The sequence below is a fragment of the Pungitius pungitius genome, chromosome 4, assembly GCF_949316345.1.
Source record: "Pungitius pungitius chromosome 4, fPunPun2.1, whole genome shotgun sequence".
NCBI lineage: Eukaryota > Metazoa > Chordata > Actinopteri > Perciformes > Gasterosteidae > Pungitius > Pungitius pungitius.
The window spans coordinates 20787917-20802245 of record NC_084903.1 but is presented as its reverse complement, the minus strand read 5'-3'; the positions used below and the strand labels follow the sequence as shown (position 1 = coordinate 20802245).

The 14329-nt window shown below is 44.0% G+C and overlaps 1 protein-coding gene across 1 annotated transcript; it reads right to left on the bottom strand.

The window, feature by feature from the left end:
- Window positions 1-159: 159 nt before the first annotated feature.
- On the bottom strand, window positions 160-5876 carry fgf7 (fibroblast growth factor 7). Its single transcript, XM_037481432.2, has 4 exons — window positions 5681-5876; window positions 4664-5313; window positions 1873-1979; window positions 160-1753 (listed from the first exon to the last, which is right to left on the bottom strand). Exons 2-4 carry the CDS (start codon window positions 4947-4949, stop codon window positions 1538-1540), a joined length of 609 nt encoding a protein of 202 aa, XP_037337329.1. The 5' UTR covers window positions 4950-5313; window positions 5681-5876; the 3' UTR covers window positions 160-1537.
- Window positions 5877-14329: the final 8453 nt, after the last annotated feature.

The following is a 14329-nucleotide window of genomic DNA, read 5'->3' as shown; positions in this document are numbered from 1 at the left end:
CATGTACTAAAACGGTCAAATCCCTTGAGATTACGGCTGTTCAAAAAGTCGTTGCTAAACAATAGGTTCGTCTTTCTGATTAATGGTCGCGTGCAAATAGTAAAAAAAAAACATGTTTATTTCTCCAATTGGATTTATTGAGTAATTGAGGGTTCGTTGAATTTCTATCACAGTGTGTCAGCAGAATACAATTCCCTCTTCATCCCACTCCAGAGCTCGCCGCTCGTACTTGGCAGAAGAAAGACATGGTTCATGCACAGCGTTTCTTCCTAAAGTTGCACAAAGCAACGTTTTTTCACATAAACATCAAAATGCTTCTCACTAAAAGGCAACGGTGCTTGCAGACGTGGGTTATGCATCGCCAAGTGTCTGCTGTGAATAAATTACTTGCTGATGGAACTTAGAACATTTGGCAAGGAAGATGTATTTCTCAAAAACTGTCGGACCGTAAAGGGAAAAAAACGACCTGTGATGAAAGAAATTCCTCAAAAAAAAAGTGGCTGTTTCTCTCTTTCTACTGAATGTGTAAAGTAGGACTGGATGTTCTAGGTGTCGTACAATGTGTGAGTTAGAACCAAGACTTCTCTAAAACCCCATTACGAACTAAAGTAGAAAAAAAAGGGACACGGACAAATTAGCCAATTGTATTTTTTTTAACAAATAATACATTTCAAGCCGCTGATTTGATATTTCACGTGTAGTAAATAATAAAATGACCGTCTGATCTATTTCTAGTCTCGGGGGTTAAAATGCAAATGTGAAATGTCCTCTTTGAGAAATACGTGATACATGATTGTGTATGGCGTGAATAACTCTGATGGAAAGAGATTGCATAGCATACACATTGATTATGTTGTTCACTTTGTATATTTATTCTTTTTAACAGCAGCAGAATATTTTAGCATTTCAAAAATCACACCTTGATAACGAAGAAGGAATCAGTGAGCAGCTGCAATGCCTTCGACCAGCCAGAGGGGGTCAAAGCAGGTCACCCTCAAACAGATTGTCCTGCTAACTCTGACTGTACTGAACATGCTGTCGTAGGTTATTTTGACTCTGATCTGTGTGCACCGAGCACTTGGACCAGTAAAAAAAAAAAAAAAAAAAAAAGAAGATAAAGAGACAAGTCCAGCTTGCTTCAGCACAAATCTCCGTTCTGGACGTTTGGGTTGATCACACAGGTCTGCTCATCTGGCTGAGTGTAATATATTTTACTGTTTTATAAGAAAACACTTAACTGTTTTTATAAGGAAATACAATACTCAACTAAAAATAACAATAACACTGAGTAGACATTTGTGGGTTTTTGCACCACTATTTCAAATATCTCCTCATTTCAACTTCCTATATGAGGATGTTTAATGATAAAAAATAGTTTAATGTGCCCATCCGATAACTGTTGCTTTATCTGATGGAAGTTATGAAACATCACAGAACTAACAGAGTGGAGCGTGATGTTTAGTGTCTATTAACATATACAATATGTGAATAGAAATCATACACAATCAATTTTCCACTCCTTCGCTCCTGTGCGTCCTCACTCCACCCTCCTCTCCTCCTCCCTGCACTTCATGGGGATGAAGTGAGAGGCTATGTGCTCCCTCCTGGTCCTCTTCCCTCGCATCGGCCTTCCCTTCTGGGACAAGGCAATGAACATCTCTTTGCCGTTTTTAGTCCACTTGGCAGAGGAGTACGCGTTGAAGTAGTTTTCTAGAAAAACCTCCTTGAAGTTGCAGTTTTCGTTGTAGATCCTCTGTTGGGGATCGGAACAAACATTTCGGGCGTTATCACATGGCAAGTTGTCGCTCCACGTTGCCGGTTTCTTATTTCAGATGCACTTTCAGACTTTAGTCACTGAGGAAAAGGCATTACCTTGCCTTGCAGCTGTCCAGCCTTGGTCATGGAGATATAATACTGGCTCTTCACGCCTTTGATAGCCAGTACGCCGCCCTCGGACACTGTCCTGATCTCCAGGATGCCTGTAAACACGCGGTTAGGAAAAAAAGGAGACATATAACAGGAAGGATAAGAAATCACCGACATCAGGCCTTCAGTCCGTCTCCACGCTGCACTCGACATTCATCTTCATTAGCAAACCGGGTGGAAGTTCCTGTGGTTAATCAGTCTGTGGTCTTTCTGGCTTTATTCAAGCCTTGTTAACTGGCCTGGGTGGCCATTACACAAACCACGACCTATGCCACAGCACATATGGGAGACTGATTAGGCCTCTCTCTCCAGGGATTTGGGGAAACTACCTCTGTGCATGAGCCTTGCACGCTACATTTTAGGCCTGCTCTTCAAATCTGAGGGAGAGAAAAAATACTTTACTACTCTATGTTGCGTTGCGGTTTCTTATTAATTTGTTGTGTGACTTGTGTTAGGTACTATCTATCTATATCAACTTTTTGGAAATAAAGTCAGAGGCATCATTTCAATGAATAAATAAAAAGTTTTTATACATAGAATGAATGCACTATCATCGTAGGAAGTAAGTACTCACTAAACTGTTACCTCATCAAAAGAAAGCATGTTATTGCGTTTGAAGGTATGAAGTCGCTCATTCAAATATAGTGGATCCAAACAAACGAATGAAAAAACTTGTGACATTGGAACTAAGATTAGCGTATACATTTGAATTTCGTGTCCTGATCCAACATTTCCTCTTCAATCTTAAAATATTGCAGGAATTCTTTCATTTGACGGGCAGATAAAAAGAGGGAAGAGCGGTGTTTAAGTTCTTCGGACTGACATTCAGCATGCCTCATTTGATTGTTTGCCGGATCAAAAACAGATGGCAGTATCTCAATCCTGGAATGTAGTGCTCTGCTTACTCCTTATGATTTTCCCTTCTATTGCTGCCCGTGCGTGGACTGTTCCATCATATTTATTTGATGCTTTTTTATTCTTTTTTATTCCCTTTTAGTCATCATGATTTAAGGTGAAGTTCAATAGTTGGCATCCCGTCTTCATCTCTTCATCTAATATAGTTCAGTTGATTCACTATGAATGCACAGCGGGCTGTGCATTCATAGTGAATCAACTGAGCTATATTAGTACTGTAGATGTTTTTATTGTTGTTAAGAAGCTTTGACGTTGCTTTTCCCACAATATTCCCATAATGTTACATGTAACTGCTACAGATGTGTGGGCTGTAGATGGAACGCATTTCCACAGACATGCACACATATTGTTAACATTTTGGCGGGGACACAGACTGAGGGGTATCCTCAGCTTGAACACATTTGCTCACTGGTCGAGCCTCCGGCTGAGTAAACTAATTTGTAGGGGATCCTTAATCCTGCTTTCTCTGAATTGTTTTTCCATTGTTTTTGAGTTGCAATATTGAAACTAATTATGACTGTTTTCTACTGGACATGCAATGTCTATCCAATAGATTTGAATTACTTTAATTATATTTTGTCTTCAAGTGCAAATTTGCATTGAAACTACAAAATCTCCATATTCTTTAATCTAGATTATCTGTATTTCAAATTACACAGTTATTTTAATCTCAGGTGTGACATAATCCGTCTCTGTTGTTTTGGTTTGGCGTCCCCAAACACCAGGTATTTCATGTCCAAATATATTCGATTTAGTAGAAAAACAGTGACAAAACATACTACCCCTCGACTATCTTTGAATTCCCTGTTTTCCATTTGTCATTCTGCAATTTAGAAATTGTTTTTCTTGTCTTTTCTGTGTCTTTACACAACTTATTTTTTGATATTATTATCACATTTCGCTAAACTTCCTGGAGCCCAAACCTTATTGAACCCTGATTTGTTACGTTCCCGTCTTTGTGCAGGTCTCTTCGCAGGCTAATTGGTAGAATCGCTTTTGTGCTTTTAGCATGCAACCTTAAGCCGAATCTTTCCGTCTCATGCTCCCAGTGGTTGCACAAGCATCTTTTCCATCCACTTTGAGGCATTTTCCCCCCTCGTCAAGCCAACATTCCTGCCACAGCCACGCTGTCAGATTGGAGGAAATGATAACTACCCAAAACATCCTCCTTGGTGACAGATATGTCCAGTGGTTAACGTTGGCTCCCAAGCAACAATTCTAACTATGTAGCGGGTTGCGATACAATTACATCGGCTTCCAAATAAAAGCACACATTGGGCAGTGAGCTGGCATGCCTCATTTGACCGTTTTTGATGTGTGGGTACAGACGCAGTTGGGGTTCCGGCTTTCTTTTGTAACCAAGTTGAAATTTAAAAAGAGTGAAGAGCTGTGGCGGCTGGCACTGCTCAGGCACAAAGAACCCTCCAGTATGCTTCATTACAGCCTGTGTTTAGAAGGTGTTATGGTTCAACAAGCCAAAGCCGCCCCACCTGCTTCATTTTACCATTTTACGTCACTTTGGCTGCTACATCAGAGGCACATGACCCGTTAGCGTTGTGAGAGACCTCAGCACAATAACAACCTGCCACGTGTTTCTGTCACCTTGACAAGCCAAAGGTACGTCAATGATCCAGTGGAAAAAATATCACAACTAATCTTGAAATGCATGAATCATAACATTTCAAATTCTGGGACTTGGTTTGCACGCACATTCAAGTTAATAAAAGTTTGGGCAGTTTTCTTTCTTTTCTTTCTTTTTTTTTTTTTTTTTTTAGATCTCTGATAAATGTGGAGGAATAAGAAAAAAACGAGTCATCCTTACTGTGGCAGTTGGTGGGATCTTGAGTCCCGGTGATGTTGCCAAAGTCGTCAATTGTGAGGAACCACTGCGTGCGGCTGAACAGCTGCCGGATGCGCACGTCTCCCCCCTCCATATAGTCGTAGTTCCTCGTGTGGCGCTCGTGTTTGGTGCAGTTCGTGATGGCGGCGAGTTGCTCCGGAGTGCAGTCACTGTGGACCACACGCACGCTGCCGAACAAGAAGATCGCGTGGAGGTACAGTCCCGAGAACAGATTTGGAAGGTTCCATGTCAGCATCCATTTGCGCATTATAATACAATGCAGTGGGGGTCAATGAACAACATGCTTAAATGTGAGATCCGTGGGCTCTCCCTCAGGCCAGCGCCCCCCCCCCCTGCTGATCCCTGACTCGTAGCACTTGTCTCGTGAGCTCCGGTGGCCCTGTTCTTGCTGCTGGGTGTTCCTAGTGGGGCCGTGAGCCGGGGGGTCTGTTTGTGGAGGAGACTTGTGGAGGAGGTTTGTCCCGAAGCTGAAGACCTGTGATGATGTGAGGAGGGCGATGTCTCTCTTTAGTCCTCAGGGACGGTCTGCGTTGGATGCTCCATCCTCTTGAGACCATAGTCCGACGAGGGACGTCATAATCCACTTCAAGAAAATGTGATGCTGGATGTCACTATGAAAGAAAAAAAGAAAAAACACAGTATCCTAAGTTCTGGTTTGATCAAAAAAATTAACTCAAAGGTGAAAGATTCTTTCATGCTTGGATGCCCCTAGTTCTACCGCGGGGCTCTCCTAACTTAAAAAATGTTTAAAAAAAAATTCTGGCTTTCTGTGCTCGCACAGATTTGTTTTGTACAATTTATGTGGCGTTCTTTGACAAGCACATGTGGACCCCAAACAGTGAAATATGTTGGATTGCTTCACGAGTCTATGGTCTGCAATATCATCTGTACCTGCATGCATACATACATTCAAACAAACAAAATAATCTGCTTTTCTTGTAAAAAAAATACAAAATAAAACGTAGTTTAAAGACTTACATGTGCGCTGAGAGGTTTGTTTCCTTTCCGTCAGACTTTTAAAGCGTGGCTCTAAAAGCTGTGGACTCTCTCCCTCCTCAATGCCGGGAATCTGAGCGAGAGCTGGTAGCTTCTGTCAATCCCCACGAACGTCTCCCTGACTCTGGCAGAGCGGACCCTGTGCATCCTCCACTGTCGCCGGGCACTCTGCTGCAGATAAATGCCTCCCGCTGACCTCACTTGAGAGCAATCAGATCACAGCCAGTCAGCTGTCCCCGGGCCCCAGATGCAAAAAAAAAAGGGAGAAACACCCACTCTGCCTGCCTTCCGCTGTCACTCACCCCCACAAGACATGAGAGGGAGCTATAAACACAGCAGACTGTGCTTGGAATGCACTCCGGAATACTTCAAGAACAATTGCGTGCACGCTCACCCTCGCAGAAACTCGCCACAACCCCTCTCTTCCTTTTCCAAGAAGCGCCCCGCGCTCACAGAGGGTTTTCGCGCCAGATCTCGTGGGTGACTCACGCTGGGCTTTTCGGGGCTTGAGATGGGTTTTCAGCTTCAAAGGAGTTCCCTTTTCGCTATCATTTCAAATGTCGCTTTCAATTAGCGGTTTGGTTTTAGCCTGCACGGGATCACGCTTGAGGATTTATTGACCTGAGTAAGAAAGAAACTTAAAAAGAAGCCCCCTCGGTTCTCGATCTCAGGAGTGTCTCACACCAGTGTGTAATGGTGGGAAGCAATAAGTCGTCTCTGGCAGGTATCCATCCAAGGGGAGAAAAACACAAGACATAACTGCCTAGTCATCTCCCGTGTCAGGGGTCGTGCACTTTTCGTGTTTGTATTTAAAGGCACAATTTATTGCCTGACATGCCAGGCATTTCCTTGGACTCACTACATCAAAAGTTTATACGGGCCCTAATGACACGCTCCCCTGTGGAGGTCAGAGTAGCAGGCCCGAGAGAGAGAGAGAGAGAGAGAGAGAGAGAGAGACTTCTGGCCTGAGCGGGTCTCCTTCTCATCTCTAAACCGGGGTCGTAAAGACTTGATATATTAGGTGTCACTCTGGTCTGTTCATCTGTCCCTTCTATCACCTCGGTTCGCACCCGCGGTCTCTTGGACGCAATGAAAAACATCCCTGAACGTGTCACTCAAGGCGGCCCCCGTTGTAAAAGATATTATAGACATTAAAGTGAACGCAAAAAAACTCGCAAAAACGTTTCAATGTGGAAAATCACCCGACGTGTCTATTTCATGGGCAATATGTTGTTTGACTCAATGTCTTTTCCAGAAAGGTGGTCCCTTTATGAAAATTCTGCTGAAGCTTGGTGTTTTTTTCTGTGACCCTGCGAGCTGTGGAACCCGGGGGGGGGGGTGGGGAGGGCAGGGTGAGCAGCACCTGGCAGTTGAGGCCAATTGCTTCCAGCCTTCAAGCCTTCAAATTGGCCTCGACAGAAATAAGTGGCCTCGCCCGCAGGGTTCCCCAGTAAGACGTTAGCCGCCGGGCCCGGCCCGCCCTGCGTGGATCCGTGCGGTGGGTTATGATGCCGTGTTGGTTGGGTCCTCGGAGGACGGACCCTCGGAGCCAGCGCAGGAGATGGAGCGACCGCCGGGACGTCGCGGGCCAAAAACCAACGCCACGAGCTGAGGAACCGACTCCCCTGGAAGGGGGGCTTTATTGTGTCCTTTGCCAGAGATTTCCATCTCTGTGCTTCTTCTTCTTCTTTTGAATCGTTCGCAACGAGGAAACAGAATATGCAGCTTTTTTTCAAAGCACGTTTTTCCTTATTTGACGCTGTGATCTCTTCAAGTTAAAAATCGTGGATCTTTTCAGGACGTTAGCGTCACTTTAGCAGACGTCGGAGAAGCTTGTTTTGTCTATCCTGAACTGGATCACAACAAAGCCAGAAAGGCTATTTGTGGGAATATATTGACCCAATTTTAAAAAAAGCAATCCCACAGGGCCGAAGGTGAGAGTTATGGGGGGGAGATTTGGGGAGACATGATCCCCCCCCCAGCTTTGCGCCAAACAGCCGTTTGTAGTATGGAGCCGTCTTGGAGCCTCTGGTGGTGCCCTGCAGAGGGCTCTCTTTGATACACGCTCACATCTTAATTTGGCATCGGCATTGTTTCCTCTTGCTTTCAAAAGCTGCTTTACGGTGAAGTCATTTTCTTTTTTGATATTCCCTTTAGTACGTCCAACCGGGATGCCGACCCCGTTGCTCACCCAGAGCATGATGGGAAGTGAAGTCTGACTCAGAGGGCGCCTGGAATCGTTTAACAGCTTTTTTTTTTTTTTTTTTTACAGCTTTGAGGTCACAGGTTAAGGACGCCAACATTGACCTTTGATGATGACAAAACGTGGCAGACTTCAAACTCTCTTCACCTTTTTTAGTTTTTGAACTCTCACTTTGTTCTTAGTAGTGTTTGGGCTCAGCAATGTGACCTTTATTTCACCTCAAATCAACTCATAGCTTTTTAAACGAGGCAATATTTGTTTTTTTTAGGAAATGGTTTTTTTATGCGTTCAACCCAGATATTTATTTTTGCCATACGAACCTCGGGGGCTCTGATATTGTAAAATAATATACCTGAAGAGCAACTTACTCACTCTCAAAACACATTACGTTGTAATGATGTCTTTACTGTACTTTACCTTTTAGAGTAATTGAAGATGTAAGATGTAATTGAAGTAATGAAAAATAAGAGCACTCTAATGACACAGGCCACTAGAATGCTGTGACTTGAATACTTTTTTTTGTGAGCATCTACGTGCATGCGTGTGTGTGTGTGTGTGTGTGTGTATGTGTGTAGTAGTCTGTTTTACTGCCTGCTGCCCTTCACGCATCAAAGGCCCAGCTCTGTCTGGGGTTTACAGTAGCAAAGGAAATGCAGTGGCCGTAAGGCGCGCTGGTCCCGGGGGAGCCTCCTAAAAGTTCACTTGAAATGTAAAATGTGTTGCTCTCCGTTTCTCTCGTTTTCTGTCTGATTTTAATTTATTGATATTTACAGATGTTATGCTGGATGTTAGATTACATTATAGTTGAGTGTAGACGCAACTTCAATCTCACCAACAAACGCAAATCTTGTTCCGTCTTTAAGTTCAGACTAATTCAATATGTGTAATTTATGCATTTCTACTATTTGGAAAGTTTTAGTGTCTTTGAGGATTTTGTGGTGACTCTTCCTTCTCTTTTCTCTTCTGGGAAACTTGTTTTTATGATGCAACTCACACATACGCTCACCAGATCTGCAGTTGGTTCCAATCCTTGCTTTGCAGGACGCTGATATTACGATGTGATTCATCACCGTTATCAAGAACCTCTCGGAGTGTTAGCACTAAAATCAGGATTAAGAATTTATGATAGTTTCCACTATTACTGCAGAGACATCTGCCTTCACACGGTGTCTGCTCTCAACACTCTAAAAGCATTCCTGGAGAGAGGAGAGCCGCTGTGTCTGTGTCTGTGTGTGTGTGTGTGTGTGTGTGTGTGTGTCTGTGTTTACCCCCTCTTGTAGTGATATGACTGCATTTATGGTGGGAGAATGGATTATGTCTAAGGTCAGTCTATTATTAGCACTGTTTTAGACTGTTTGGGTTAAGCTTTTGCTTTCTAAATTCCTTGATAATTGGGGATCTCTCGGGATGGAGCCTCACAACATTCGCTCCAAGTATTTTTAACTAGCTTCCAAACACATGTACACACACACTGTGGACTGAACACACACAGACTCACAGTGGTACGTTGGTGAAAACGTTGTAACAAAGTCTTCTTTTTTTAGTAGAGAACTGCTTGCGACGTCATTTCAGTTCAAAAAGGGAAATACTTGCAGTTCACAGAAAACAAAACATTCAAATGGACCGCTTTGCTTTGCCAGCCAATATTATGTCCCCGGCGACAGAAATATCCCCATCTGTCAAGCCCCACGAATCCATGACATTTAACATTTTCATGTTTAGAGAAACTCAATCTCGCCAAAAGAAAGGGGGAGTTTAGCACTTTAGCTCACTAAATATTTGACTGCAATTCTTTACGGCTCTTACGTTGTTTCACGCAGATCAAATGTGTCCAAAAATACAATACTGTCTCATTAAAGCAAGCATTTTCAAGTGTTTAGTTGCTGTACTCACCATTTAAGGTAGTGCACGAGAGGAATAGTGAAGCTTTGTCGGCGCCTCTGTTGACCCAGCTCACGCACACACACACACACACCTCCACACCTCGGCCCTTTGAAGCTTCACTTCCTGCGTCCGGCTGTCCCCACCGAACCCTGCGGCGCAGTAAAAGGTGACACTCGGTCCACGGGCCTCTGTCTGGGTGCTCCTGGGTGCGTCTGGATGCGGCCTGAGCGCGCCGAAGGAAGTGCATGCAGTCAGACCTGATGTTTAGTGATGATGAAGTGTTTTTCTTTACGTAGACAGTTGCTGAATGTTGGAGAATGTGAACCGACGTCGGGCGGGTGGGGGGGGGGAATACTCTGATCCCATCTAATGCAGGAACAGCTGTTAGGGATCACAGTCTCAGCGGCTCACCGTATCTGTTCGTGTGTCAGAAAAAGCTGAGCTCCGCTTACAGGAGACACGCTCCGCCTTTGTGGCTTTAAAGGACAGAGATGATCTAAAATAAGCCCTTTCTGAGACAACCGTTCACGGGGAGAACCTCTGACTCAGGTCATATTTAGAATTTGAAGCTTCAGTGTATGAAAAAAAGGATACCTGCTGTTAACGTTTTGTAATGTTGACCAGTTTCTTTGTACTTTGTTGTGACCCCTTCATTCTGACACAATGCATCATAGTGTGCATATTTACATTTCCAAGGGTGATGTTTTTAAAGGACAGTGGGAGATGTATAGGTTAAAGTTGGGGGTGTCTATTGAACAATAAATGGATACTTAATAATTTGCAAATCCATCTATGATAAAACTTGTCTTATTTTCAAGTTGTATTCTTAGCTTAATGTTCTAATACAAAACAAAGACTTTTTTTTTACATGGCCTGAACATGTTTAAACGGTTTCCTGTGTGATTTAATTTGTTTGCATCAATCTCTGCAGTACTTTCTCGTACTTTTTCTCCATTTATTTTCTTAATATTGAGGATTGGAAGGACAATGCATGTCTTTCCAGATGTGCAGCAATGTGAGCAATGTAATTTCTCAAGACTCAAGGACTAATGGAATTTATGCTTCTTTTTTATTCAGTCACTTGTATTTTTATAACCATTCAGCGCCCAAATCCTTTTGGGATTTTTCTAAAGGGAAAAACCATTGAACCATAGAAAGTGGGGGGAAATGCAACATTGTAATAACAAAAATGGTTTTAATTGGTTTCAATTGAAATATTCTTCTGCACATGATCTGACATCATCATTCATTTGCATAAAACTTAGTGGTTGTGTCCTGTTGCAGAACAGGAAGAGAAAGAGAGAGACCCTGAGTTGTTGGCTGCAGTGGGAATAAATATAGTATAAAATATGTGAATATTTGTTGCTTTTACGCTCACGGTTGAGGCTCTGAAGGAAAACACAACTATGTCTCCTGGAAAGGCTGAAGATAAAAAGTTTTCTCTTGCCGCTTTAGCTCTGAATACATCCAGTATTTTTCGGGATGTATTTTTTATATGTTCTGAGTTTCGCAGACTTACTTTTTAGTGGAAAATCTATTCATAGTACTTGCTGGTAAGTTGAGTATCACAGAGACTGACTATCAAATCAATCACTCTCAGCAGCCCGGTGTTCCAGAAAGAGCGCTCTATTAAAAAGAATTATCCTAATTTAATACATCAGATAACTTTCGGCTATCGCGGAGATTGCCGTCACAATCGCTCTCGGAACCACCGCGTCTTTCCTCTTTGACTCTAACCACTTCCAGATGAGTGTTTGATTACGACGCCGAGTCTCCTCATCACTCTTTTTTTCCGGGCCCGTTTAATCACCACCGTCGTCTCCCTTTAAGTCGTCGCCTCTCGGTTACGTTTCGCTGCGTTTCCCAAAGCGTGCCGTGTTGTGTTTGATGATAGCACAAACATGGCGAACCCCTGCACCACGTACTTAGAGGACCAGACAAACACACGTCGTACTAATAAAGAAAAAAAAAACATGGCTCATGTGCACCCCTACATGTGTGGGAAGGGGGGGGGGGTTCACACAGCAGGGTGCAGTGGGTAATAACAGCCCACAAAGGGTATTAACTGCACGAATTGAGCCAGGTGCTGGGTTCAACTGAGCTAAATGGAGCGCTTAATGAACTCGTGACTCATCCATTCGTGTTTACATTTCTCATAGCAACTGCTACAGTGGATGATGATTTGACGAGTAGGACAAATAAAAACGCTGGGAGTGTAAAGAAGGACTAATGCAAGGAATCGTGAATGAGAGACTGCACTAAATCACACTCTGTAACAAGTGGACTCAGTGGTGGTGTTTGTGGTTTTTGCGCAACAAATGTGCAAAAAGAACAGTTTGTCGTACCCAGCCGTAAACATGTGTCTTTTCGGTTGTAAACAAGCGAGTATCATCACAGTGTTTCATTACTTTTGTGCCAGTTTTTTTCTGAAGAAATCGTCGTGCCGCACAAAACTGTAAATCACAGCTCACTGTCATCACCCTTGTGGACGTACACTGCTGTGGTTTTAGAATACACATTTAAAATGTTGCGCCCTGAAAAGAGACAAGCTGAAAACGAAACGCAACAAGAAAAAAAACAGTGTGAAAAAAATAAAACAAAGAAAGTGAATGCCGTGTGAGTCCCTTCCCTCCAAAACTCGACACAGACAGCGGGAGAGGCCAGCGAGGGAGGCAGTGACACATCCAGGCGGTCGAAAACCACACACACACACACACGCACAAATCAGCTGTCCTTCACTTTTGCATCTGCAGTGTTAATTGGTGAAAATGCTAAGCAGGCAACAAGTTCCCGTCGTCGGAATTGATCTTCCTCAAGCAAAGGGCTGAATGAGGTTCCTCCCGGGCCAGAGCTCGTTTTGGGCCCATCTGAAGGTCTCCTTAATCCTCTCATAGCTACTGGCTTTAGTGGAGCCATAACCATAACACTGAGTCACTCGAACTGATGGTCAGCTTCTGAGAGGAACGTCTGTGTCATGTGTTGTGACAGAAGTAAACCAGTGCCAGTATTTAGGCTTTTAGTTTCATAACCCTCATTAAAAAAGGCTTTTCAAGTTCATAGATTTGTGGAGGGACACACACTCACTCACACACACACACACACACACACACACACACACAACCGAGAGTTTATATGAATAAGGATTTCTCAGAACGAGCAAAAGCAAAATGTATATCCGTGTTTTTAAACACATAATATAATTTCACCTCACGTCCAGTTGCATCCTCGACTTTGCGTTAAGTCTCATCATATGGAGGTGAATCCGCGCGTGCCCGGGGTCGTCCGTGTCCGTGTGGCGTGTCCACGGCTTTGTGGTGTTTGGACGAGTAAAGCGCCGCTGCCGGTAGCGTTAGTGCAGCTCAATCTCTGTCGTGTCCCCCCTCCCCCCCTCTGTCTCATTGTAAGGATGGATGGATTTTTAATGGTGGAGTTGGGAGAAATGGAGCAGAACTGGAGAACAGGAGCTGATGTTGGAGGAAGAACAGACGCATCGCTCCCGTGAATTCCCGATAGCGGCTAACTCGCCAGGAAGTTTCTCCTTCCTCCCCCCCCCCCCCCCCCCCCCTGCGGTTGACCTCGTAGCGTGCAAAGGCGATGATCGACTTTATGGCTTTCCCTTCATTTCTCCTCTCTAATTCCATCCACCCTTTTATCTCTTCACCTTCACCTCGCACACCGCTCAACGTCGTTGGCTTGGACATCGTTGCGGAAAAGGTCCCGCGGGTCCGACCTGTTTTTTTTTTCGGGCTCTCACGAAAGGGCTCCATCACCTTGAGGAGCCAAGGCGTTTATCGGGCGAGACAGAGATGGATGAATTGGGGTCGATGGCGTGTGGAGAGCAGGTGTTGTCTAGGAGATACCACCTGCTGGACTTTCTGTCTATGTGGGTGCGTGTGTCCAACAGAGACACTGCCGAGGACACATGCATGCGGGAGGCCACAGGCCAGAGGGAATCACTTTTGAGCTCCATTATGTCCTGAACTGGCCTGGTTTATGACCCAAGGTGTGCTGCCGTCATCCCTTCAGCAAAACAAAGCGCCGAACATGTGTTTCTGTTTACCTGTGACATCTGCTCCACTGGGTGAGTCATGAAAAAACGCTTGAAACATTTATCATACCACTATTATGCCTAGCAACAAATGGCAAACATTGAAAACAGTTGACATTTTTTGAGTAATAGATTAGATCAATCAATGAATCAATGTTTTTGTATTCAGATGGCGTACAATTAATAAGGAACAGAAATGCGCTTTATCACACTTTTGATCAAGTAAAGAAACAGCTAGAAGACTCGTTCTATTAAGCGTATTTGCGTTTCCTCTAAAGCCGTAGGTGTTGCTTACTTTACGGCTGTACCTGGACGAGGTAGCACTTCGGGCCAGCACGGACTTCCAGCACTTTGTAGTTTGGCTTTCTTGAAAAAGCCGCTGTTGTGGTCTGTCGTGGTTGAAAGCACGTCAGCTAAATGAAGAATGTAAACGTCGCAGGTATCGCTTGGTGTGGCGCTGTACGTCTGTCCAAAGTGTGCATGCTGGTCTCACAAC

What these genes read in the sequence shown, in the direction of transcription:
- fgf7 (XM_037481432.2), bottom strand. Translation starts at nt 4,949, where the DNA reads ATGCGCAAATGGATGCTGACATGGAACCTTCCAAATCTGTTCTCGGGA. An exon ending in AGATCCCACCAACTGCCACA is followed by an intron (nt 1,980 to 4,663) that starts GTAAGGATGACT and finishes GCGTGTTTACAG; the next exon opens with GCATCCTGGAGATCAGGACA. An exon ending in CTGGACAGCTGCAAGGCAAG is followed by an intron (nt 1,754 to 1,872) that starts GTAATGCCTTTT and finishes GATCCCCAACAG; the next exon opens with AGGATCTACAACGAAAACTG.